Source organism: Dendrobates tinctorius, unplaced genomic scaffold (genome assembly GCF_039654945.1).
Source record: "Dendrobates tinctorius isolate UK_male_01 unplaced genomic scaffold, ASM3965494v1 ptg000046l, whole genome shotgun sequence".
In the NCBI taxonomy this organism is placed as follows: domain Eukaryota; kingdom Metazoa; phylum Chordata; class Amphibia; order Anura; family Dendrobatidae; genus Dendrobates; species Dendrobates tinctorius.
In genome coordinates this window covers 59,212,015-59,239,411 of record NW_027361714.1, presented here as the reverse complement: position 1 = coordinate 59,239,411, position 27,397 = coordinate 59,212,015, and the positions used below count along the sequence as shown (strand labels likewise).

At 44.3% G+C, this 27,397-nt stretch overlaps 2 protein-coding genes across 3 annotated transcripts in view; one reads left to right on the top strand and one right to left on the bottom strand.

Moving 5' to 3' along the window:
• MCM9 (minichromosome maintenance 9 homologous recombination repair factor) overlaps positions 1 to 27,397 on the bottom strand; it is a 135,977-nt gene that overhangs the window by 90,082 nt on the left and 18,498 nt on the right. For both annotated transcript variants that reach the window (XM_073575929.1, XM_073575928.1), the window contains exon 7: positions 26,197 to 26,316. In XM_073575929.1, coding sequence (XP_073432030.1) covers positions 26,197 to 26,316 — 120 coding nt within the window. The remainder of the gene's footprint in view (positions 1 to 26,196; positions 26,317 to 27,397) is intronic.
• Positions 6,209 to 24,641, top strand: ASF1A (anti-silencing function 1A histone chaperone). The gene is made up of 4 exons (XM_073575931.1): positions 6,209 to 6,564; positions 12,337 to 12,452; positions 16,420 to 16,596; positions 24,136 to 24,641. Exons 1-4 carry the CDS (start codon positions 6,456 to 6,458, stop codon positions 24,346 to 24,348), a joined length of 615 nt encoding a protein of 204 aa, XP_073432032.1. The 5' UTR covers positions 6,209 to 6,455; the 3' UTR covers positions 24,349 to 24,641.

Here is a 27,397-nt window from a genome sequence, read left to right as displayed (position 1 = left end):
CGAGCCCAATGTAAGTCTATGGGAGACCAGAGCATTTTACCGCGATCCCCACCGGGGGTCCTTTTAAGTTCCAAAAACGGCTGAAAATGAAGGAAACATGCTCAAATGACACGGGGACATCATGGGGATCGCCCCTGGAAGCAATTCTCACTGCTAGTTCACAGATTTAATCAATGTTGTCAGTTTCATGCCGATGCACCAAAAAACATAAAACAAAACCATAACGGATTTTGCTGGAAAAATTGTTAAGGTACATCCTTTCCAGGTTAATGACTTATATATAAAGCAAAATAACCCCAGACCAAATTGTTCCTCCACCACTTGGGCTATGTTCAGACGCAGAGTTTTTGAAGCGTTTTTCAACTTTAGCATTGCTTTCAACCAATACAAAAACATTCACTGGGAAATGTCATTGTAACATTTACCAACCCTAGCTGGCCATGTGGTCTGTGACACATAAGCAAGCACATCTTGTTTCATTTATTTTATAAAAAGTCACAGAGCCTATTATTTACCCGGGCATCAGGCGGCATTAACCCCTTTCTGTCATGTGACGTACTATCCCGTCCATGTGCCCTGGGACTTAATTCCCAGGGATGGGATAGTACGTCATAGCGATAAGCGGCGCCACGTGGTGAGCGCCGCTGATCGCGGCCGGGTGTCAGCTGATTATCACAGATGACACCGGCACAATGTGTCAGGGGCGGTCACGGACCGCCCCGACACGTTAACCCCTTGCACACCGCGATCAAACACAATCGCAGTGTACCGGGGGTTAAAGGGAAGCATCGGCAGGGAGGGGTCTCCCTCCATGCTTCCCTGAGCCCCCCACAGCAGCGCAATGTGCAGCGCTGCTGCAGGGGGATCTTTCCCTGCAGGTCCCCGAATCCAAGATGGCGACGGGGGCCTTCGGGGGCCTGCAGGGAGCTGGCTTCCACATGCCTGCAAAGCACAGGCAAGGAGGAAGCCTTGTGTAGTGCCTGTGACAGATCGCTGATCTGTCACAGTGATCTGTGATGTGACAGATCAGCGATCTGTCACAGGACAGTGATGTCCCACCTGGGACAATGTAATAAAAGTAAAAAAAAAAAAAAAAAAAGTGTAAAAATAATTAAAAAAAAAAATTCCCTAATAAATTCATTTTTTGGAAATAAAAACAAAATAAAAATAATAAAAGTACACATATTTGGTATTGCCGCGTCCGTAACGATCCGCCCTATAAAACTGTCCCATTAGTTAACCCCTTTAGTGAACCCCTTAAAAAATAAAAAACGAAGCAAAAAATAATGATTTATTATCATACCGCTGAACAAAAAGTGCAATAACGCACGATCAAAAAAGACGCATATAAATATGTATGGTACCGCTGAAAATGCCATCTTGTCCCACAAAAAACGAGCAGCCCTACAGCGTCAGTGAAAAAATAAAAAAGTTCTAGAATAAAGCGATGCAAAAATTATTTTTTTTATATAAAATGATTTTCATTGCATAAAAGCGCCAAAACATAAAAAAAAACGACCTAAATGAGGTATCGCTGTAACCGTACTGACCCGAAGAATAAAAGCACTTTATTAATTTTACCGCACGCGGAACGGTGTAAACACACCCCCCCAAAAGAAATTCATGAAACAATGGTTTTTGTTCATTCTGCGTCCCAAAAATCGGAATAAAAAGCGATCAAAAGATGTCACGTGCCCGAACATGATACCAATAAAAGAGTCAACTCGTCCCGCAAAAAATAAGACCTCACATGACTCAGTGGGTCAAAATATGGAAAAATTATAGCTCTCAATATGTGGTGATGCAAAAACTATTTTTACAATAAAAAGCGTCTTTTAGCGTGCGACAGCCGGCAAACATAAAAACCGCCATAAATAGTAAGTCAAACCCCCCGTTATCACCCCCTTAGTTAGGGAAAAATAATAAAATAAAAAAAATGTATTTATTTCCATTTTCCCATTAGGGTTAGGGCTGAGACTAGGGTTAGGGGTGTGTTGGGGTTAGGGCTGGAGTTATAATTGGGGGGTTTCCACTGTTTGGGCACATCAGGTGCTCTCCAAATGCAACATGGCGTCTGATCTCAATTCCAGCCAATTCTGCGTTGAAAAAGTCAAATGGTGCTCCTTCCCTTCCAAGCTCTGCCATGCGCCCAAACAGTGTTTTACCCCCACATATAGGTCATCAGCGTACACAGGACAAACTGCAAAACAACTTTTGGGGTCCAATTTCTCCAGTTACCCTTAGGAAAATAAAAAATTGGGGGCAAAAATATTGTGGAAAAAAATGTTTTTTTTATTTTCACGCCCGGGCGTTATAAACTTCTGTGAAGCACTTGGGGATTCAAAGTGCTCACCACACATCTAGATAAGTTCCGTGGGGGGTCTAGTTTCCAAAATGGGGTCACTTGTGGGGAGTTTCAATAGTTTAGGTACATCAGGGGCTCTCCAAACGCACATGACACCCGCAGACCATTCCATCAAAGTCTGCATTCCAAAACGTCACTACTTCCCTTCCGAGCCCTGACGTGTGCCCATACAGTAGTTTTCTCCCACATATGAGGTATCAGCATACTCAAGACAAATTGGACAACAACTTTTGGGGTCCAATTTCTCCAGTTACCCTTAGGAAAATAAAAAATTGGGGGCAAAAATATTGTGGAAAAAAATGTTTTTTTTATTTTCACGCCCGGGCGTTATAAACTTCTGTGAAGCACTGGGGGGGTTCAAAGTGCTCACCACACATCTAGATAAGTTCCTTGGGGGGGTCTAGTTTCCAAAATGGTGTAATTTGTGTGTGTGTGGGGGGGGGGGTTCTCACTGTTTTGGTACATCAGGGGCTTTCCAAAAACGTCAAAAGGCGCCGCTTCCCTTCCGAGCTCTGCCATGCGCCCAAATAGTGGTTTACCCCCACATGTGGGGTATCAGCGCACTCAGGACAAATTGCACAATACCTTTTAGGGCCCTGTTACCCTTGGGAAAACAAAAATTGGGGGTGAAAAGATCATTTTTGTGGAAAACTTATGATTTTTAAAATTGTACCGCTGTACGTTATAAACTTCTGTGAAGCCCTTGTTGGTTCAAAGTTCTCACCACATATCTAGATAAGTTCCTTGGGGGGGTCTAGTTTCCAAAATGGGGTCACTTGTGGGGAGTTTCCACTGTTTAGGTACATCAGGGGCTCTCCAAACGTGACATGGCGTCCGATCTGAATTCTAGCCAATTTTGCATTGAAAAAGTCAAACGGCGCTCCTTCCCTTCTGAGCTCTGCCATGCGCCGAAACAGTGGTTCCCCCCACATATCAGGTATCAGCGTACTCAGGACAAACTGCACAATAACTTTTGCAGTCCAATTTCTCCAGTTACCCTTGGTAAAATAAAAAAAATTGAACCTGAAGTATTTTTTTTGTGGAAAAAAGTTAAATGTTAATTTTTTTTAAATATTAAAAAAATTCCTGTGAAGCACATGAAGGGTTAATAAACTTCCTGAATGTGGTTTTGAGCACCTTAAGGGGTGCAGTTTTTAGAATGGTGTCACTTTTGGGTATTTTCTATCATACAGACCCCTCAAAGTGGCTTCAAATGTTATGTGGTCCGTAAAAAAACGTAAAAATAAAATGGTGTTGCAAAAATGAGAAATCGCTGGTCAACTTTTAACCCTTATAACTTCCTAAGAAAAAAAAATTTGGGTTCCAAAATTGTGCTGATGTAAACATGTGGGAAATGTTACTTAAGTTTTTTGTGTGCCGTATCGCTGTGATTCAAGGGCATAAAAATTCAAAGTTGGAAAATTGCGAAATTTTCAAAATTTTCGCCAAATTTCCGTTATTTTCACAAATAAACGCAAGTTATATGAATGAAATGTTACCACTATCACGAAGTACAATATGTCACGAGAAAACATTGTCAGAACCACCAAGATCCATGGAAGCGTTCCAGAGTTATTACCTCATAAAGAGACAGTGGTCAGAATTGTAAAAATTGGCCCGGTCATGAATTTTGAAACCACCCTTGGGGGGTTAAGGGGTTAATCTTCTTAAGGGGCCATTATTAAATAATGGGTCTCCTAAACTGTTATTGCCTATGCAGTGAGTGGATGGGCTGCCAAGAATTACGACGCACCCAATACTCTTTTCACAAGAGGTTCATGAGGGCTTCCAGAAAAAAAATGTTGCATTGAATGGAAGGCCTAGCTTGGCCCAAAGTTACATGCACCCCAATAAGCTTTTCAAGCCACGTACTGGATGGCCACTGGGAAATCCACTTCACATTATTCATTTTGTACTCCCATTCTGTTTTCTAATGCATTGGCAGCAAGGCCTGCCCTGCTACCAAGTCATATGCACCCCAATAACCCCAATCCCCCTTGGAAGAAACATGTAGGAGAGCCTCTTAACCAAAACTGTCCCATTAAAAAGGCGCGGGTCTCCTAGACTTGTAATGCCCATACACTAAGTGTGTTGTCTGTCAAACATTTCCCCTGTGGGGTACACCTCAACTTTTCCATAACAAGTATTTAACGCCCAGCAAAAACTCCCACCCTTGTTAGGATTTCTACACTGGCTGTAGTAGCACGGAACACGTTAACGCTGGTGATCGAGTGGCGGTGGATGATGCGACGTGGAGGAAGGCCTGATTAAAAACTATGCCCAACTTAAAGGAGCGGGTCTCCTAGACTTGGAATGCCCATACACTAAGTGTGTTGGCTGTCAAACATTTTCCCCTGTGGGGTAGATATCAACATAGTGTGGCCTAGCCAGTCTCCAGACCTGAACCCAATAGAAAATCTTTAGAGGGAGCTGAAACTCATTGATGCCCAGCGACAGCCCCGAAACCTGAACGATCTGGAGAAGATCTGCATGGAGGAGCGGGCCAAAATCCCTGCTGCAGTGTGTGCAAACTTAGTCAAGAACTGCAGGAAACATCGGACCTCTGTAACTGCAACCAAAGGTTTCTGTACAAAATATTAAGTCCGGTTTTTGTATTGCATCAAATCCTTATTTCATGCAATAAAAGGCAAATTAATTATGTGAAAAACACACAGTGTCATTTTCTGTTTTTTATTTTTAGATTCTGCCTCTCACAGATGTAACTAGTGGGCATTTCTTTGCAGGCAGTATTTTATTTTGCACAGTATCCTGCAGGCCCAGCATTACGAGGATGGCAGCACTGGACAATGGTGCCATGCGCGGTTACGATAGGCAGGAGACGCGGCTGCATGCATATAGTGGCATGGGAGATTAGAGACAGATAATAGGCTCCTCCATAAATCCCGGGACTCGCCCTGGATGATGGGGCCGGCGTGTCGCTTCATGTAATCATGGATGAGTGACTGCTTAGGTGTGGGGATCAGTGAGAAAGGTAAACAGAGTTAATAAGGCACCATGGATCGAGCAGATTACTAAATAACTGCAGATTTGGGCATTTCCCCTCCAGCGGACTCCTCACAGCTTCTAAGGCTATGTGCACACGCCGTGGATTGGTCTGCGGTTTATCACCCCTACAATGGAGGAGATGGTAAACCGCAGCAGAATCCGCAGAAAAGAATGACATGGCATTTCTTTCGGCGATGTGCACACGTAGTTAGAAGTGCTGCGGATTTTTCAGCATGGATTTTGAAAAATCCGCAGGTCAAAATACCTGCGGTTTCACACCTGTACAATGGAGGTGGTGTGAGAATGCAGCGGAATCCGCACAAAGAATTGACATGCTGCAGAGTGTAACCCGCGGAAAAATCCACAGCATGTGCACTGCGTTTTTGAAAACAATGGTACTGTGCAACGCAGCAGAAACTGCTGCAGAGCCTGAAACGCTGTGGACCCGCAGCAGAATCTGCAACGTGTGCACATGGCCTTCTGCAGATTCAAAACCGCAGCTCTTCCGCAGTTAAAAATCCGCAGCATGTGCACAGCAGATTGTAAATCACATAGACTTACATGTTACTGTACATTTTCTGCAGAACTGCTGCAGGTCCCAGGCGGCCAAAACCGCAGCGTGTGCACATAGCCTAAGGCGTCCCTCATTAAAGTAACGAAACCTGGATGTGAGGAGCATGGTGGCAGCGAGCACTGACATGGCCAGTCACTTTCCATAGGACAGGAGGAGCTGGCAGCCCGGAGGCCATGCACTGCAGCCAGACAGCAGCTAATGGCGAGGACAGTGCCAGCAGTGCTTCCGACGGCTGCGTGTGGTGGGCCGCCAGGGGGCGCCGCAGAGAAACATTCCCAGCTCCAGCGCTCGCGAGGAGCCCGTCTTTTCCCTTCGTGCAGCTTTTAGCGTCAGGGGAGGGCTCGGCAGCAGCCAATGCGCGCCCAGGCTGTGATAGCAACACAGCAGAATGTGCCGGAGTGAAGTGAGCAGGGAAAACTAGGAAATTGTGCCGAGTCCATGGAGTGAGCACGAGTGCGGGCTGCTGCACACCAGTGTCTGCGGGAGCGCTGCCAGGGCCGGCCCCGAGATATGGCAAAGGTCCAGGTGAACAACGTAGTGGTGCTGGACAACCCCTCGCCCTTCTATAACCCTTTCCAGTTTGAAATCACCTTTGAATGCATAGAGGACCTCTCGGAAGGTGAGTGTGCCGGCACGCGAGGGGTTACACGGCCCTGTCATGCCAACCTGTGTGCATGGGAATGCGGGCAGCACGGGCAAAGTTTCAGCTGTGACGAGGTGCCATGGTGGCAGCCATGATGTGAGACAGCGGCATACACAGGAAGAGCTCCCTGCCCCTGCTGTGCCCGGTCAGGAGTGTGGGAATACAGAGCTCACACATTATATATACACACTAGCTGAGAGCCCGGCGTCGCCTGGGCAGAGTAACCAACTGTGGGGAGTTATCGCAAATTATAATAATATTGTGGATAAAAACCGTGCATCTAATCCTATCCTGTGTGATACTGTCTGCTGAGCCGTGTATCTAATCCTATTCTGTGTGATACTGACTGCTGAGCCGTGTATCTAATCCTATCCTGTGTGTTACTGTGTGCTGAGCCGTGTATCTAATCCTATCCTGTGTGATACTGACTGCTGAGCCGTGTATCTAATCCTATCCTGTGTGATACTGACTGCTGAGCCGTGTATCTAATCCTATCCTGTGTGATACTGACTGCTGAGCCGTGTATCTAATTCTATCCTGTGTGATACTGACTGCTGAGCCGTGTGTCTAATCCTATCCTGTGTGATACTGACTGCTGAGCCGTGTGTCTAATCCTATCCTGTGTGATACTGACTGCTGAGCCGTGTGTCTAATCCTATCCTGTGTGTTACTGTGTGCTGAGCCGTGTGTCTAATCCTATCCTGTGTGTTACTGACTGCTGAGCCGTGTATCTAATCCTATCCTGTGTGATACTGACTGCTGAGCCGTGTATCTAATCCTATCCTGTGTGATACTGTCTGCTGAGCCGTGTATCTAATCCTATCCTGTGTGATACTGACTGCTGAGCCGTGTATCTAATCCTATCCTGTGTGTTACTGACTGCTGAGCCGTGTATCTAATCCTATCCTGTGTGATACTGACTGCTGAGCCGTGTATCTAATCCTATCCTGTGTGATACTGACTGCTGAGCCGTGTATCTAATCCTATCCTGTGTGTTACTGACTGCTGAGCCGTGTATCTAATCCTATCCTCTGTGATACTGACTGCTGAGCCGTGTATCTAATCCTATCCTGTGTGATACTGACTGCTGAGCCGTGTATCTAATCCTATCCTGTGTGATACTGTGTGCTGAGCCGTGTATCTAATCCTATCCTGTGTGATACTGTGTGCTGAGCCGTGTATCTAATCCTATCCTGTGTGATACTGACTGCTGAGCCGTGTATCTAATCCTATCCTGTGTGATACTGACTGCTGAGCCGTGTATCTAATCCTATATTGTGTGATACTGTCTGCTGAGCCGTGTATCTAATCCTATCCTGTGTGATACTGACTGCTGAGCCGTGTATCTAATCCTATCCTGTGTGATACTGACTGCTGAGCCGTGTATCTAATCCTATCCTGTGTGATACTGACTGCTGAGCCGTGTATCTAATCCTATCCTGTGTGATACTGACTGCTGAGCCGTGTATCTAATCCTATATTGTGTGATACTGTCTGCTGAGCCGTGTATCTAATCCTATCCTGTGTGATACTGACTGCTGAGCCGTGTATCTAATCCTATCCTGTGTGATACTGACTGCTGAGCCGTGTATCTAATCCTATCCTGTGTGATACTGACTGCTGAGCCGTGTATCTAATCCTATCCTGTGTGATACTGACTGCTGAGCCGTGTATCTAATCCTATCCTGTGTGATACTGACTGCTGAGCCGTGTATCTAATCCTATCCTGTGTGATACTGACTGCTGAGCCGTGTATCTAATCCTATCCTGTGTGATACTGACTGCTGAGCCGTGTATCTAATCCTATCCTGTGTGATACTGACTGCTGAGCCGTGTATCTAATCCTATCCTGTGTGATACTGACTGCTGAGCCGTGTATCTAATCCTATCCTGTGTGATACTGACTGCTGAGCCGTGTATCTAATCCTATCCTGTGTGATACTGCTGAGCCGTGTATCTAATCCTATCCTGTGTGATACTGCTGAGCCGTGTATCTAATCCTATCCTGTGTGATACTGCTGAGCCGTGTATCTAATCCTGTCCTGTGATACTGACTGCTGAGCCGTGTATCTAATCCTATCCTGTGTGATACTGACTGCTGAGCCGTGTATCTAATCCTATCCTGTGTGATACTGACTGCTGAGCCGTGTATCTAATCCTATCCTGTGTGATACTGACTGCTGAGCCGTGTATCTAATCCTATCCTGTGTGATACTGCTGAGCCGTGTATCTAATCCTATCCTGTGTGATACTGCTGAGCCGTGTATCTAATCCTATCCTGTGATACTGACTGCTGAGCCGTGTATCTAATCCTATCCTGTGTGATACTGACTGCTGAGCCGTGTATCTAATCCTATCCTGTGTGATACTGACTGCTGAGCCGTGTATCTAATCCTATCCTGTGTGATACTGACTGCTGAGCCGTGTATCTAATCCTATCCTGTGTGATACTGACTGCTGAGCCGTGTATCTAATCCTATCCTGTGTGATACTGACTGCTGAGCCGTGTATCTAATCCTATCCTGTGTGATACTGACTGCTGAGCCGTGTATCTAATCCTATCCTGTGTGATACTGTCTGCTGAGCCGTGTATCTAATCCTATCCTGTGTGATACTGACTGCTGAGCCGTGTATCTAATCCTATCCTGTGTGATACTGTCTGCTGAGCCGTGTATCTAATCCTATCCTGTGTGATACTGTCTGCTGAGCCGTGTATCTAATCCTATCCTGTGTGATACTGACTGCTGAGCCGTGTATCTAATCCTATCCTGTGTGATACTGACTGCTGAGCCGTGTATCTAATCCTATCCTGTGTGATACTGACTGCTGAGCCGTGTATCTAATCCTATCCGGTGTGATACTGACTGCTGAGCCGTGTATCTAATCCTATCCGGTGTGATACTGACTGCTGAGCCGTGTATCTAATCCTATCCTGTGTGATACTGACTGCTGAGCCGTGTATCTAATCCTATCCTGTGTGATACTGACTGCTGAGCCGTGTATCTAATCCTATCCTGTGTGATACTGACTGCTGAGCCGTGTATCTAATCCTATCCTGTGTGATACTGACTGCTGAGCCGTGTATCTAATCCTATCCTGTGTGATACTGACTGCTGAGCCGTGTATCTAATCCTATCCTGTGTGATACTGACTGCTGAGCCGTGTATCTAATCCTATCCTGTGTGATACTGACTGCTGAGCCGTGTATCTAATCCTATCCTGTGTGATACTGACTGCTGAGCCGTGTATCTAATCCTATCCTGTGTGATACTGACTGCTGAGCAGTGTATCTAATCCTATCCTGTGTGATACTGACTGCTGAGCCGTGTATCTAATCCTATCCTGTGTGATACTGTCTGCTGAGCCGTGCATCTAACCCTATCCTGTGTGATGCTGACTGCTGAGCCGTGTATCTAACCCTATCCTGTGTGATGCTGACTGCTGAGCCGTGTATCTAATCCTATCCTGTGTGATACTGACTGCTGAGCCGTGTATCTAATCCTATCCTGTGTGATACTGACTGCTGAGCTGTGTATCTAACCCTATCCTGTGTGATACTGTCTGCCATGTATCTAATCCTATCCTGTGTGATACTGACTGCTGAGCCGTGTATCTAATCCTATCCTGTTACTGACTGCTGAGCCATGTGTCTAATCCTATCCTATGTGATACTGGGCTCCCCCTGCAGTCTGTGTCAGAGGGTGGTCTGTGTTGGCACGGTAATAAATTGTGTTATTTCCAGCTTTACAGAAGGATGATAACACCATAGAAATGATAATAGGCCTCAGTAAGGCTGGGTTAACACGTAGCGTTTTTTTCGCGTTTCCGCGGCGGTTTTGCCGAGAAAAATAAGCATCCCATGCATTCCTATGGGATTCTGCAATGATGTGCTAATGCTGCGGTTTTTACCACGGCGGAATTGCTTTGCGGTAAAAAACGCAGCATGCTTATTAAATTTAGCGGAATCGCGGCGATCCCGCACCCATAGGATTGCATTGTTCTGCTTACTTTCCGCATGTGGCTGTGCACACCATGCGAAAAGTAAGAACATTTGCAGTTGGTACCCACGGTCCGGAGGAGAGGAGACTGTCCTCCGGGCTTTGGGTACCATATCCCCATAAAAAATAGAATTTAAAATAATAAATATTGTAATTCTCACCTTCCGACGTCCCGCGCTGCCTTCCCGCCTTACTCCACGCTCCCGGTCCCAGTAATCCTTTGCGAGCGATGACGTCCGTTCTCGCGGGATCGCGAAGTCTCGCGGTCATTCGCGCAACGTTGTCGCGATCCCGCGAGAACAGACGTCATTGCGGTAATTACGCGGATTACTGGGACCGGGAGAGTGGAGAGAGGCGGGAAGGCAGCGCGGGACGTTGGAAGGTGAGAATAACAATATTTTTTATTTTATTATTTACATTCTATCTTTTACTATTGATGCCGCATAGGCAGCCTCAATAGTAAAAAGTTGGTCACACTGGTTAAACACTATGTTTGACGAGTGTGACCAACCTGTCAATCAGTTCTCCAAGCGATGCTACAGATCGCTTGGAAAACGCTAGCAATTCTGCAAGCTAATTACGCTTGCAAAATGCTAGTTTTTCCACGGGAAAATCACGGGAATTTAAAATGCGATTTTTCTGCGGAATGGAATTCCGGAACTCTCGCGGCAATTTCCGTGAGAGTTCCGCTACGTGTGAACCCAGCCTTACCACAACTGTTTACAAAGAAAACTGTTGCTGATAGCAACCAATCACAGCTCATTTTTCATCTGTTAAACAGCTCTGGGACAGCGTGAACAGTTTTGAGTGGCGACTTTTGTGTTTCGACTTTTATGTGGCGAGGTTGGTGTATGTGTGGTGAAATGTGTGCTGAGGGTGGTATATGTGTTGAAGCACGTGGTAGTGTGTGGCGAGTATCCCATGTCAGGGCCCCACCTTAGCAACTGTAAGGTATATACTCTTTCGTGCCATTGCTCTCATTCTTTAAGTCCCCCTTGTTCACATCTGGCAGCTGTCAATTTGCCTCCAACACTTTTCCTTTCACTTCCCCCCCCCCCCCATTATGTAGATAGGGGCAAAATTGTTTGGTGAGTTAGAACACGCGGGGTTAAAATTTCGCCTCACAACATAGCCTATGACGCTCTCTGGGTCCAGACGTGTGACTGTGCCAAATTTTGTGGCTGTAGCTGCGACAGTGCGGATGCCAATCCCGGACATACATACATCTAATATATAAAGCTCAATGTGGGGGTGTATGTGTGACTGATACATGTATACAGTGTGGTCTGACCACAGAGAGCTCCCTGCCCCTGCTGTGCCCGGTCATTAGATCGCATACTGGGGTATAACCATGTGGGAATTATAAATCTGTATGCATAATTACACACACATTACACATGATTTATATATATAAAAAAAAAAACAAAAACAGTATAAATACACAGTATGTTCTAACAAGCACAGAAAACAGACCTCAGCTCCCTGACTCCGTGTGCCACCAGCTGTGCCCAGTTATCAGTCTGCACAACATCCATTTAATATGCTTCTCACTACAGTCCTGTAGTAAGGAATAAGCAGGTTGGGACCCACATTCTATTGATCTATAAAACCCCTATAATAGTGTTAAAAAACAAAAAAAAATCAAAAACCACATATAGAATTATTGAAGTTAATCCAGATGCAACATTTTTCTTACAACCATATTTATATGCAATGTTTAACTTTCTTACCATGTGACTGTCTTCTTTAGATTTGGAATGGAAAATAATATATGTGGGATCTGCTGAAAGTGAAGAATACGACCAAGTGCTGGACTCTGTGTTAGTAGGCCCTGTACCCGCTGGACGGCACATGTTTGTATTTCAGGTGAGACTACATGGATTAAATACAGAAATCTTCTCTCTATTAACCCCCAAACTATAAAACAAGATCATCATTGTAGTTTTGCAAAATGAGCAGTTGCAAGTAGACAGTGCTATACAATATGATGACTGCAATATATTAAAGGGAATCTGTCATCCTATTTTTTGCCTATCAGCTGCGGCCACCGCCATCAGGAGCTTATCTATAGTATTCTGTAATGCTGTAGATAATCCCCTGATGTATCCTGAAACGTAATAAAAATGAGTTATATTATACTCACCCAGGGGCGCCAGAAGAGGTCCAGCGCCTGCGCACTGCAGTACTCTGCGCCGGAGCCTCGACTGGCAGGAATGAAGAGGACATAATCGCTGCAAGATGGGAGGCGCCGGACTGGACCGCGACTCCCTCCGAACCCGGACCGCCCCTAGGTGAGTATAATCTAACTCATTTTTCTTACCTTTCAGGTTACATCGGGGTCTTATCTACAGCATTTCAGAATGCTGTAGATAAGCCCCTGATGGCGGTGGCCGCAGCTGATAGGGTGACAGATTCCCTTTAATAGGATAAAAATTTTGATGGGAGGAGGGCTTCTTTAACCTTTTTCAGACCACCCAAAGAGGATAAACACCCAGGGGTCCACATTTTATTTGCAGCAAGGCTCTCAGTGTGGGCACCAGGCTTCAGCTCTGGTGTGGTGCAATTAATCTAAGTTCCCTGACCCAGCTATTACACTTACCAGCCGCAGTCTTCAGCTGTACCCAGCGCTTCTCCAGTCCCGTGCCACCATATCGTAATCAAAGTCAAAGGTAAGCCCTTGTTCTGGCTCTCAGTGACATTGAGTAGTGACTTCCACCTCACCCAGCTATCTGGCAGGCCACAACCAGCAGAAGATGAACGGAGCAGCACTGGAAAGAGCTGAAAATGGTGGCTGGTGAGTGTAATACTAGGGGCAGGGAACTTACATTAGTGGCACCTCTCCAGCACGAAAACAGAACAAAATGCTGGAGTGGTGCTTTAAGCTGTATTTGTTATTTAGAACAGGTCAGTAAATTATTTAAACTTCTGTTGTGTGTTGCAAATCCTTAATCACATACAAATCACAACCCAATCACACCCTATCATAGCCATACACCTACAATGTAACAGTAAGCTGCATCACCATTTTATGATGTAGGACAAGTGGTGTGTAGCTACAGCATAAAATTGGTATTCTTAAAGAAGTGGATTGAATAAATGAAGCCAAGATTGGGACAACAGTGGAGTCTGAATAAAATAGATCAACTGACGCCTAAAATACACTGCTCAGAAAAATAAAGGGAACACTTAAACAACAGAATATAACTCCAAGTAAATCAAACTTCTGTGAAATCATACTGTCCACTTAGGAAGCAACACTGATTGACAATCAATTTCACATGCTTTTGTGCAAATGGAGTAGACAACAGATGAAAATTGGCAATTATCAAGACACCCTCAATAAAGGAGTGGTTCTGCAGGTGAGGACCATAGACCACATCTCAGTACCAATGCTTTCTGGCTGTTTTGGTCACTTTTGAATATTGGTTGTGCTTTCACACGCGTGGTGGCATGAGATGGACTCTACAACCCACACAAGTGGCTCAGGTATTGCAACTCATCCAGGATGGCACATCAATGCAAGCTGTGGCAAGAAGGTTTGCTGTGTGTCAGCGTAGTGTCCAGAGGTGCTACCAGGAGACAGGCCAGTACACCAGGAGACGTGGAGGGGGCCGTAGGAGGGCAACCTCCGCCTTTGTGCTAGGAGGAACAGGAGGAGCACTGCCAGAGCCCTGCAAAATGACCTCCAGAGGGCCACAAATGTACATGTGTCTGCACAAACTGTTAGAAACCGACTCCATGAGGATGGTCTGAAGGCCCTGACGTCCACAGATGGGGGTTGTGCTCACAGCCCAACACCATGCAGGACGCTTGGCATTTGCCACAGAACATCAAGATTGTCAAATTCGCCACTGGCGCCCTGTGCTCTTCACAGATGAAAGAAGCAGGTTCACACTGCGCACATGTGACAGTCTGGAGACGAAGTGGAGAGCGGTCTGCTGCCTGCAACATCCTGCTGCATGACCGGTTTGGTAGTGAGTCAGTAATGTTGTGGGGTGGCATTTCTTTGGAGGGCCGCACAGCCCTCCATGTGCTCTCCAGAGGTAGACTTACTGCCATTAGGTACTGAGATGAGATCCCCAGACCCCTTGTGAGACCATATGTCGGTGCGGTTGGCCCTGGGTTCCTCCTAATGCAGGACAATGCCAGACTTCATGTGGCTGGAGTGTGTCAGCAGTTCCTGCAAGATGAAGGCATTGAAGCTATGGACTGGCCCGCCCGTTCCTCAGACCCGAATACGATTGAGCATATCTGGGACATCATGTCTTAGGGCCCCGTCACACACAGCGATCTCGAAAGTGAGATTGCTGCTGAATCACAAGTTTTGTGACACAACATCGATCGTGACAGCGATCAGCGACCAGCCCCCCTGCCGGTATCACGGATCGCTCTTGGAAAGCCCTGGACATTTCTTTGGTCGCTGGTCTCCCGCTGGCCAGCACGCATCGCTGCGTGTGACAGGCGGGAGACCAGCGATCAGCTGGTAACTAACGTACACATCGGGGATCCAAGGGACGTGCGTCCCTTAGAAACCCGATGCGTACGTTAGTTACCAGCGCGCTGATGCAGGGAGCTGGTAACTAACGTACACATCGGGTATCTAAGGGACGCACGTCCCTTAGATACCCGATGTGTACGTTAGTTACTAGCTCCCTGCATCAGCACGCTGGTAACTAACGAACACAGCGACGCCGCGTGCTCGGCATCGCTGTGCTGATCGCTGGTGAAGCTGTCCATTTGACAGCTCACCAGCGATCATGTAGCGACTCATCAGCGATTCTGACAAGTTGATATCGTTGTCGGGATCGCTGGTGAGTCGTTATGTGTGACGGGGCCTTTACTCCATCCACCAACATCATGTTGCACCATACACTGTCAAGGAGTTGGCGGATGCTTTAGTCCAGGTCTGGGAGGCGATCCCACAGACTATCCACCGCCTCATCAGGAGCATGCTCAGGTGTTGTACAGTAGGGAGGTCATACAGGCACGTGGAGGCCACACACAATACTGAGCATCTCTTCCTTGTCATGAGGCATTTCCACTGAAGTTGGATCAGCCTGTAATTTGATTTTCCACTTTGATTTTAAGTATCATTCCAAATCCAGACCTCCATGGGATATTCATTTTGATTTATATTGATAATTATGTTTTATTCTGAAAAGATTCCAATATGCAACGAATAAAAATTTGCAACCGGAATATTTCATTCAGAGATATCTAGGATGTGGTATTTTAGTGTTCCCTTATTTTTTTGAGCAGTGTATATAATAAATTAGCTACAGTAGTACAATGCAGTATGTGCTGTAAATGTTTTCATAATTTCTGAAAGTTCTGAAATCTCCTATAAATGTCTGTTCTGTTTCTGATCTAAGGATCTCGGCTTTTAGTTGCAATGAATCTGCACTTTATGCACATGCTCAGTAGTGACCAGTGCTGTGGGGTCAGGGATATTGAGGAGTCAGAGGTTTGGCTTACCGACTCCACAGCCCTGGATCCCACTATAAGGCTGCAATTGTGGCAGTACTTATACTGGCTGCTTACAGTTACTTTCTATGTGGCTAGATGGAAGCACACACTGCTATACACCATTTTCCTTCCTTTTTTCAGGAGTAATAATTCAGATTTGTGTGTTTCACTGTTAATGGCCTCTATCATCAGAGAACAGCCAGTCGCCAATAAGCGTCACTCTTTGGCGCACAGTTAGGCTGTAACAGCTTTGGAACATGTAGCTTGGGCTTAGTGGGAAATCTGCCACATGGCATCTATTAGCTGGTGGTTGTTCACCAAATGATTTAGGACTAAACAAACATTATTGCTTTTTTTGTTTTGTCAGGCGGATGCCGCAAATCCTGGACTTATTCCGGATGCAGATGCAGTTGGTGTCACAGTTGTGTTAATTACCTGTACATACAGGGGACAGGAGTTTATCAGAGTTGGATACTATGTGAATAATGAATATACTGAAACAGAGTTAAGGGAAAATCCACCTGTAAAACCAAACTTTTCCAAGGTAAGTTACAGTTTATCCAGGATTATCCATATATGTAAAAACACTTATGACCCCACTAACAACTTACCTGGCCTGGCTCCCAATTACTGGATGTACTGTAATGTTAAAGGGGGTGTCCATTACTCAGAGTACCGCTTCTCATTTACTATATTACCCTATGTAAAATAAAAATAGCCTGTACTCTCTCTTGCATTACCAGTGGCATTCCAGCAATGTTGGTGTTGGGTGTCCCGTGACAGTGCTTTTTTCATTTGAGCCCTGCAGCCAATCAGCCGCTTCACTTGCACTTCCTTCATGGGAAACTGACATCCAGAGGAAGAACTGCTGCTGCTCTCACTTTCTCCTGATGTCAGAAGAACCTGAAGACCCACCTGTTCCGACAAGCCTACAGCCTGCAATGATCCTCGGTCAACTGAACCACAGCATGACCTGCTCTTCCCTCTCCTACTGTATCCTCGCCCATCCCTGTAGACCGTGAGCCCTCGCGGAGAGGGTCCTCTCTCCTTCTGTACGTGTGTCCCTTGTTTATTCCACTTGTCTGTATTTCCCCTTCTCACATGTAAAGCGCCATGGAATAAATGGCGCCATATAAATGTATAATAATAATAATAATAATAAGGAAGTGAAAGTGAAGCGGCTCATTAGTAGCAAGGTTCATGTGACAGTCATGGGAGACCCAGTGCCACCATCGCTGAAACGGCACTGTAGGCAAGTATAGGCCGTATAAGTAAAGGAGAAGCAGTACGTCAAGTAATGAGAGACCCCTCTAAGGCTGGGGCTACACAACTAAGTGTGTCATATGCCAGCAGGTCATAGACACTTGACATATCTAACACATTTGTGTAAGTTACAGCTACTCAACTGTATTCGAGCTGCAGCTTAGCTATAAAGTGACTCACATTCCAGACAAGTCGCATGCAGGTCACATATGACTTCTAATCACTTTGCAGGAGCTCACAATGCAAACCAATCTGCAGTCATTAGAAGCATATCACACACCGTGATCTTCATGATGCCATGTCGCCCTCGCCTGCCACAACTCACCAGCGTGATTGACAGCTCCACTCTGACATGATGGTTCTGTTGGGGCAAAGTTCACTATCCATAGCAATCTGTTCTGTGCAGGGGTTTTTCCATTGTCACCCATCTACATATGTGCATAAAAGGCCTGTCACACTAAGCGATATCGCTAGCAATATCGCTGTAACGTCACTGGTTTTGTGACGCAGCAGCGATATTGCTAGTGATATCACTATGTCTGATACTTACCTCCAACCGGCTCCCCCGCTGGTTATCGCTGATCGCGCGAGAACAGCCTGGGCCGTTTCTCGTCGTCAGCTTCCTGCTGTGGAGAAGAGCGACGCGTGGACGCGGGCGGGAGGACGTCAGGATCGCCTCGTCTGACAGGTAAGTAGCGACCCCCGACCGCTGTTATGTCGCTGGTGAGATCTGCCTGTGTGGCAGCTCACTAGCGACGCACCAGCGATCCTGACTGCGTCATATCGCTGGTTGGGATCGCTGGTGCATCGCTAAGTGTGACACTACCTTTAGTAAGAATGATCTTTCAGCGTACTGATGGGCTGTTTGCTCATTACACACAGTAATAGCCCCAGCAGCAGGATTTGGGCTGATGCAACAAAGTGCCCAGCTGTCTCTACACAGGCTCCCCTGTATTCCAGATATCAATGCTCTCCTGTAGCAATGTTAATCTGGAAAACAAAATTCATGGGTTGTCAACACCTTTTGGGGCCCCTTTTTTGGATAAAAATAAGTAATTTTTGCAATTAGGTTTCATTAAAACTGTTGAGCCATTTGAGTTTTACAAGCTATTTTTGGAGAAAAACCATTCTACTTTGAAGTGGACTGAGGTCATAAATCAGCTTAGACAAGATCAGATAAGAATTACAAATTCTCCTTTTAAATGGTTAGAACAAGCTCACTGATGAATTCTTATTTACCTCACTTTGCAGCGCAATAGACAGTGAAACAAAAGCTATAGGCCACAGTTTTAACCCCTTCATGATTGGGTTTTTGGTTTTAAGAGCCATAACATTTTGAATTTTCCTTCCACATAGATGTATGAGGGCTTATTTTTTTGTCTATGACGAGTTGTACTTTTGAATGTCATAAGGCATTTCATCACAAGTAGTACTGGAAAGTGGGAAAAAAATTCCAAGCGAGTTGAAATTTCAAAAAAAGTTCAATTCCACAATTTTACCATGTTCACTATACAGTAACACCTGGCAACATGATTATACAGATCAGTACAATTACGCAGATAACAAGCATATTTTTTTTTATATTTAAGTTGTAAGAGATAAAATGTTTGCTTTTGTCGCCATTTTTCGAGATCTGTTACCATTTTATATTTTTGGGATATGGAGCTGTGTGAGGGTTTATTTTTTTTGCGCCCTGAACTGATGTTTTTATGGATACCTTTTGGGGTCGATACGATGTTTTCATTGTCTCGTCTTGTATTTTATTGCAATGTTGCAGCGGCCAAAACCCCCCATAATTCTGGCCTTTCATTTTTTTGATACACAGTTTAGCAATCAAATTAATTTATTTTAGATTTCGATAGATCGGACTCTTCTGAATGTGGCAATACCAAATGTTTTTTTTTTATTTTTAAAGAGTCAAAAGGGCAGTGATTTGAACCTTTTGTATTTTTTTTTTTTTTCCACTTTTTTCTGGTATTTAGTGGCCTCCTTAGGGGACTTGAACCTGCAGTTGTCTGACCGCTTGTACTATACGTGCATCAACACTGCTATGTATACTGAAAATCATGGCCTCCTAGAAGGGCAAGGTAAATGCTGGCTGTCACAGGAGAATCATCGTGACACGCACGGAGCTGTTCAGCAGACCCCTAGTTGTCAAGACAACTCATCGACGCCCCGCCATTAGATGCTGGGCACATGGAATGATGCACCCCACCCCCTGTCAGCCAGCGCGTATTAAATGCCGCTGTCAGATTGGCAGAGCCCCTGATGTGCCAGGTCAGAACACCTCCCTAAATGACCCCATTTTTCAAACTACACCCCCCAATGAATAAATCGAGACGTGCAGTGAGCATGTTGACACCACATGTGCCTCACAGCATTTTACATTCCAACAATGAGCTTTTGGCGCGTTTTTGCAGCGTCTTCCAGTTCTAGCAAAGCGGATGTGATTCAGAGAAATCTCATGCCCAATTTGTTTATTTTTAATGCTTTGTAAACTCGCCTGTGGTGCATTTTTTCAAATCCGCAGCATGTCAATCACTCTTGCTGGTATGCTGAGTTTTCTGTGTGGATTTTCTCTGAAGACTTACATTAGATGCTGAAACTCCACAGCAAAAAAAAAAAAAAAAAAAACATACCTTTTTAGAGCATTTCTGCAGTGAGAATGCATAAAAAATTGCATGTAATCCACACTTAAGCATAGCAATAAAGTTTTGTCAAAGCACAAAGCAGGAAGCATCAAAAACCAGGCAGCTTTATTTTAAGCATGACACACCAAACAGAGGCAAAAAACATGATAAAAATGCCTGTCAAAAATACGCACAAAAACAAAAGTAACCAAATGCAGAAAATCTGCAACCTCAAAAATGCATCAAAAGCTCATTGTGGAAATGTAGCCTTATGCTATTGGGCAGTAAAGAAAACAAATATTTCGAAGGGTTAATAGGAAAAAATAGACCTTACAGTTTGTTGGGCAATTTCTCCTGATTGTGCCAATATCCCATATGAAATTAGCAACTACTCTTCATGCACAGTGGAAAGATCAGAAGGGAAGAAGCAGGATGTTATAATGCAGATTTTACTGTTATGGTTTGCAGGTGCCATGACCCACTGGGAGAGCCCCTGAGGTGCCAGAACAGCAGGACCCCCCCCCCCCCTTAAGTAACCCCATTTTACACCTTTCAATGAATTCATCTAAGTGGTGCAGTGATCATATTGACACAGGTGTCACAGAATTGTATACCATTGGGCAGTGAAGAAAAAATAATTACATTTTTAAACACATTTAGTTTTAGCCCCAGATTTTATATTTTCACATGGGGAAATGGGTAAAAATGCCACCAAAACTTGTCACAATTTCTGCTAAACGTGGCTGTACTGTACTGCTTAGCTATACGTCGAGACTCGGGAACGACAAAGCCCTATTTTCCTCATGGAGAGCAGATTTTCCTAGAATAGTTTGCGAATTCCATATACAGAGCCGTTAAGTGACTCCATTTTGGAAATTACACCCCCTTTGGGAATTTATCCACAGGTGTACTGACAATTTTACACTATGGGTGTTTTCCAGAAACAAGCAGCAGTGGATGTTGCTGAGTGAAAATTGCAAATCTTCCGTTGTAGTGCTCATACATTGTAGTGCCCAGTACATTATGCCCAGCTCTTGATTCTGCAGACATGGTCCCTGTAAATTAAGTGGGCTCATCTCTACAGAAATGCCAATGATGTGGATACTAAATGTGGTTTAGACGCATTGTTGGGTTCAGAAGGGCCTTTGAACAACCAATAATGTGGAAGCCCCCTATATTATTATTGACAGATCTGAGTGGCGACTTGCTTTCTTTGTGAATTGAGTTGAAGTTTTTATTGGGAATACATTTATCCTGCGCTCTACGCTGAGCACTTACATCGGGGGTTCCATTTAATTCTCCAAATAACGTGATTCAGATGAAATCCCCGATGGATCCATTCACTATAATGAGGCAGCAGAGTTACTCTGGACTCTGTCTGGCCACTGTTCAGCAGTGTTATTTTCAGAAATACACAAAACTGTGGCCGCCAGCATTTTTATGCACGCATAAAAAGACGACATAGCCGGATCATAGACCAGACAACCTCCAGTGTCTCCATCTGCCTCATTATTGTGAATCTTGAACCCCAGAGACTTAGCCTGAATCACATTTCAGAGATTTACACGGAAACCTCAGTGTCAGCACTCAGCGTAGAGCGCAGACCAAATGTGCGCCATTCCTTACTGTGAGATTTGGGAAACAGAACAAAATCAACAGCAGGGCAAGAATTGATTTTTTTCCCCCCCCCACAGTTCCTCATGCAGTACAATTGATCAGATTACTTTATTCTTCGGGTTGTTGTGATTACAGACAGTCTGCTCTCAGACACTGAAAAAACGTTTTTTTTCTTATTTTGAGAGCTATAATTTTTCTATATTTCCACCAACAGTCATGTGAGGGCTTTTTTTTTTGGTGGGACGAGTTTGTTTTCATTGGTACCATTTTTGGCCACACATTTTTTCATTGCTTTCAAATTAAACTTTTGGGTGACAGAATAACCAAAAACCAGCAATTCCGGATTTTTTTTTTTTGGCGGGGGGGGGGGGGGGGGGGTTGTGTGGTGTTATGCCATTCTGTATTCGGTACTATTGATAATGTAGCATTATTCTTCAGGTCAGTACAATTAGTGACACCACTTTTTTTTTTAAATGTTATTTCGCTTTTACACATACTTTTATAGAACAAGAATTGTTTTTACATCGCTATATTCTGAGAGCTATAGCTTTTTTATTTTTCACTGTTGTATGACGGCTTGAGGGCACGGCCCTCAGGAATAGCTCGGTTATTGGTGCTCAAGTCGGGTGTCTAACCCATCAAATCAAAATGACAAAAATCTTGGCACTCAGTGTGAAATATTCAGATACTTTTTATTTCGTGCATCCAGACAGAAAGGGTTAAATGTTTTCGGTCCACTATAGGACCTTCATCAGAACAATTTTGTTTACTGAAACAGATAAATCCTTTAAATGCCAGCCAAAGAGGACAAAGTAGAGAGTCTGGATAGCCTGTGAATGAGTTAAGAAGCTGGCGTCTGGGAAGCATATATGGACAGAACCGTCTTCCACATGGGCAGCCAGACCACAGACCAGGACGTCACTTGCGCTATACTACTCCAGAGGTTATATACCCACTGCTATCAGCACTGTCTCCCCTCCCTATACCAGTGACCCTGGAGGTGTCTTCTCTGAAGCCCTATGGTGCACAGCTGCATGCTCTAAATTTGGACGGTTCTGTCCATATACGCTTCCCAGATGCCAGCTTCTTAACTCATTCATTTTGGCTTGTTTTTGAGTGACAGGATGACGTTTGATACTATATTTACATTTGTCTTTTTGATTGCGTTTTGTTCGGCGGTATGATAAATCATTTTTTTTTTAAAGTTTTAATTTGTACTTAATAAATCAATAGTACACCTAAAAATAAGAAACTTTGTAATATCTTTTCAGTGAGATATGCTTCTTTCTCCTCCTGGACTGATCATTTATTTTTAAAATTCTCAATTCACATGTAATCTGTATTCAGTGAAGACAGACTTTCCCTTTACTGTGATAGGAGATGGGAGTTACTACTGATAAGATTCAATGTGAGGGGGAAGCTAGAGACAGAACGTCTCCCACCTACATAGAATATTCCAAGTAGTAATTGTCACCCATCTCTGATTAGAATATATTTTCATGTGTACTTTGGATTTATGCAATAAAAATGAAATTTGTTACTCATTTTTTATATTTTATTTATTAAATTATTCATTAAATTAAAAATGTCACCAAAGATGGGAAAAGTTAATTTCATTATTGCAAACTATTACAGCTCCATTTCTCATAACATAAAAAGTGGATAAAGTAGCAGAACTCTTTTCTTGTACTGTTGCTGTTCAGACCTTGGCAAGTCAGCCAAAATCCCCACTGGTCCATTGATTGACACATTATATGAAACCTTTGATTTTACTTATCGGTGTCTAAAGAAATAGTAACAAGCTTTACAGACCATAATGTTCCATTAAATAACGCAATGACAGGGTTGTCAATGCACGTGAACATCAGAGTATAGTCATGTTATTAATTTAGGCTCTCCAGACATAAAATCAGCACAGTCTGCAATATAAGGAAACGTGAGCATGGGCTCCACGGGCCTTTTATCATTTTGTTATTTTATGGGGTGAAAAATACAGCAATTTATTAGGTATTTGACAGGTGCTAAAACTATACGCTATAGCAGGAAAAAGGTTACATTTATATATTAAAACATGCACAACTTAAAGACAATTGTGCAGTTTAGGGGGCTTTCTGTACATTGAGATGGGATGTGATGCTTCTATTTGGTTTCTGTAATATTGTTGTATGTCTCTACCTGTTAAGAAGCCATTAGTGATAAGCGAACGTGCTGGGATAGCATGTTATCTGAGCATGCTCTTGTGCTAGCAGAGTGTCTTTAGTGTGCTCGAAAAATATGTTTGAGTCCCCGCGGCAATCCCTGCATGTGTTTTGGCTGTCAAACAGCATCAAGACATGCTGACGCGGTAACTTGCCCATATTATTCGAGCACTCTGAAGTCACTCTGTTAGCGCCCGACCATGCTCAGAGAACACGTTATCACTAGAAGCCACCACTCAGCTCCAGCCTCTAGAAGACATTTACCAGCACAATACCACTCAAGTAGGAAGGTTTCTTTATGTAGACCCTGGCATAAGCTGATACAATTGTACTTGTATTTTACGAGGTTATTTTTTTTCTATTTGTTGTTTCCAGCTTCAAAGGAACATACTGGCATCAAATCCTAGAGTAACGCGCTTTCACATAAACTGGGAGGACAACACTGAGAAGCTGGATGAACTAGAGAACAGTAATCCCAACCACCAGTCTATGCTTTCCACAGACGCTATGCCATCGGCATCTAAAGGCTGGCCCACCTCAGAGAACTCCCTCAACGTCATGCTAGAATCTCACATGGACTGTATGTGACCCGACCGTCACCACAAACAGAACTGGTCTCTGCCATTCATACTCTCCCACATTTTGGAGAAAACAATCAAAGTTTGCAACTTTCAGGCTGAAACACAATTTGAACTTAGAACTACTTTTGGAATGGATTTTGGTCCAAACTAAATATTTTCATCTTTCCTCTGTAATAACAGTGGGCAAGGAGGGTTAGGGGTGTTAAAGCAAAAAAAAAAAGTTTTTTTGTATTTATTTTGATATGTTTTAGTTCCTCCCATTTGCATTAATGCTTTAAATAAAACAACTGTATAACACTTCATCGCTGTAAAGAGACCGTATTTTTCGGACTATAACACTTATTTCCCCAAATTTTTTTGGGGGGGAAATGGGGGGTGCGTCTTATAGTCGGAATATACTTACAAGTAGTGTGGCGGCAGCAGGAGTCAGGCGATTCTGCGGTGGTTGGACACTGCAGAGCGATGATCACACTCCCTTCCCAGACTGGTGCAGCAGGTTCGGCAGTGCGGGGGCTATGCCGGCATTTTGTGAAAGCTCTGAGGCCCCGTACATCCATTGTTGCGATGCAGTGGCCTCCGGCAACATAGCTGCCAGGGGCAGCACATGCTCAGATTGACATCTCGGCGCCGAGATCTCATCTCCCGAGATTTCGGAACAAGATCTCATTCTGAGCATGCGCCGTCCCCATTGGTCATTTTCCCGAAGCCACCGCATCGCAGCAATGGAAGTGCAGGGCTTTCAAAAAAAAATGCCGAAGCAGCCCCCGCACCACAGAGGACCGCCGAACCTGCCGCAGCAGCCTGGAATGGGATTTCCCAGAGGCCACCGCATCACAGCAATGGATGTGCAAGGGCTCCGGGCTTTCAGAAAATGTCGGCGGCGCCCCCGCACCTTTAGCACTGCCGAAGCTGCCGCACCAGTCTGGGATTGGAGTCATATCGTCGGCCCACCGAACATCCCCTGCGACTACGCTCCACCAGCGCTGCCGATCCCCTCCAGTAAGCTGACTTCGGACTGTAAGACGGACCCCCATTTTCCTTCTGAAAGTTTGGGGTGCGTCTTCTAGTCCGAAAAATATGGTACATGTGTTCTTGCGCATGCAGGATGCAGCTTCTTGGGCAAAAAAGTCCGATTACAAAAAACAGAGGGATGGGTAGACAGTATCTCTACAAACCCAGGGTAACACGTTTGTGCTTTTCACATGCATGTGTTCAGCGTCATGCTCACAATAACTATCTAAATAGAGCTATGGCTCCTGCTGGACGTGATCGTCACACAATCCTATGTCATAAGGAACATGGAGTCATTACCTGATCAAATGTTAACCATGACTCCAAGTCTTCTTGGGGACAACTAATTGTTAGAACAGGAGGTGGTACACGAGTGGTGGCTATGATTTAATTTGTTTTCTGGGATGTCTAACTTATTGTATAGCATGTGTAGCACAAATGTAAGTCACAATATTAAAAAGGTTGGCCACTACTTTTTTAATCAATGATCTATCTTCCAGAATAGGCCATCCATATCCAAGCAGTGGGATGCAATATCCGGCACCCACGCTGACCAAATGTTACCAGCATTGACTGGTAATTCTCGGATGCTGCCAGAACAAAGCAGCTCCGTCAACACTACAGTGTCTGCGGTCAGGTAGGACAGATCCACTCCACCCCTTACTCATTTGAATAGGGGGTGGATCTGTAGTAAAAGGCCACGACCACTATAGAAATGATGGAACTGCTGTGTTGTGGCAGCATCCGAGAATTTCCAGCCTAGGGATAGACCATCAATAAAAAAAAAACAAATAGTGGCCAACCTATTTATCAGAAAAACTAAAACAATTGGGAAGACACTAACCTGCGCTCGTTGACCCAATGCCAGCAGTCAAGACTGATCTTGGAGTTATCTTAGCTGCATATTTTAGAAACTGAGATTTTCCTGTACCAGGATCTCCAACAAGTAAAAGATGGGACTCTCCTGCAAAAAATAAAGGTGGAAAACAGGGAGCGTCAAGTTGGCTATTATTGGTATTGTGCTTCTGAAGGCGAAACCTACAGCCATACGTTTCTAGTCTGAATGATCTACAACATCCCATTTATTTATTATGCTTGTTTATACAGCGCTGACAGTCTGAAGACATTGTCATCATTCACTTTCCCAATATGTTTTTTGGAGTGTGAGTGGAAACTGAAGTACTTGGAGGAAACCCTTGCAACATAGGGAGACTATACAAACTCCCAGCAAATATTGTCCTTGGTGGAATTAGAAACCAGTGCTAACCAGTAAGCCATCATGCTGCCCATTAATAGCGATCAGGTATGCAGCAGACCCACTATGTATGCATTAGACCTGCCTGGTGCAACAGCTGATGCACCCGACCAGAGAGTACGACTCCATTAACAACAATAGGATCTGTGCCTTCATTAGTTTCAATCTAACATTTTACTAGAACACTAGATGGAACATACAACAGAAGGCCTGATACATGTGAACAGGGCCTTACTCATACTGTTCTAGTACAGAAAAGTACTGAATTACATATTTGCCTTTTCTTTTTGTGTTATACGTGTACAACAAAACCAGGAAATATTTCATAAAACAATTTCAAGGGTGCCAACACTTTCGGCCTTGACTGTATATAGTTATAGAAATTTCAAACAATGTAACTTTTTTTTTTTTTAGATACTTAAACAAAAGGCTTTTAAAAACAAAGGGAAACATAGTATACCAAGTAACGTAGCCCTGCATTGTTCGGCATTCACTTAAGGGGAATCTGTTATCAGGTTTATGTTTTTCTGAATGCAGAAAAAAATGGGGACAAAGACCAGAATTTCAGCACTTTTGTCATTTTACTTGGCTCCTTGCTGTAATTTTGCTAATATTACCATTGTATGAGCTAGTCTAAATGATGAGCTCTGCCTAAAAGTACAGCAATAAGTCCAGTATCTAATGTGGAGTTAGGATCGGGGTCTTTGTCCTCAATTTATACTGCTCTCATATCAGGCAACAAAAACCTGGTGACACTCTTTAACCCCTTCATGACCCAGCCTATTTTGAC

Bases quoted from the DNA above. Each gene is read 5' to 3' on its own strand.
- ASF1A (XM_073575931.1), top strand. From the start codon at position 6,456: ATGGCAAAGGTCCAGGTGAACAACGTAGTGGTGCTGGACAACCCCTCG. The intron at 6,565-12,336 runs GTGAGTGTGCCG...TGTCTTCTTTAG, and splicing joins CATAGAGGACCTCTCGGAAG to ATTTGGAATGGAAAATAATA. The intron at 12,453-16,419 runs GTGAGACTACAT...TTGTTTTGTCAG, and splicing joins GGCACATGTTTGTATTTCAG to GCGGATGCCGCAAATCCTGG.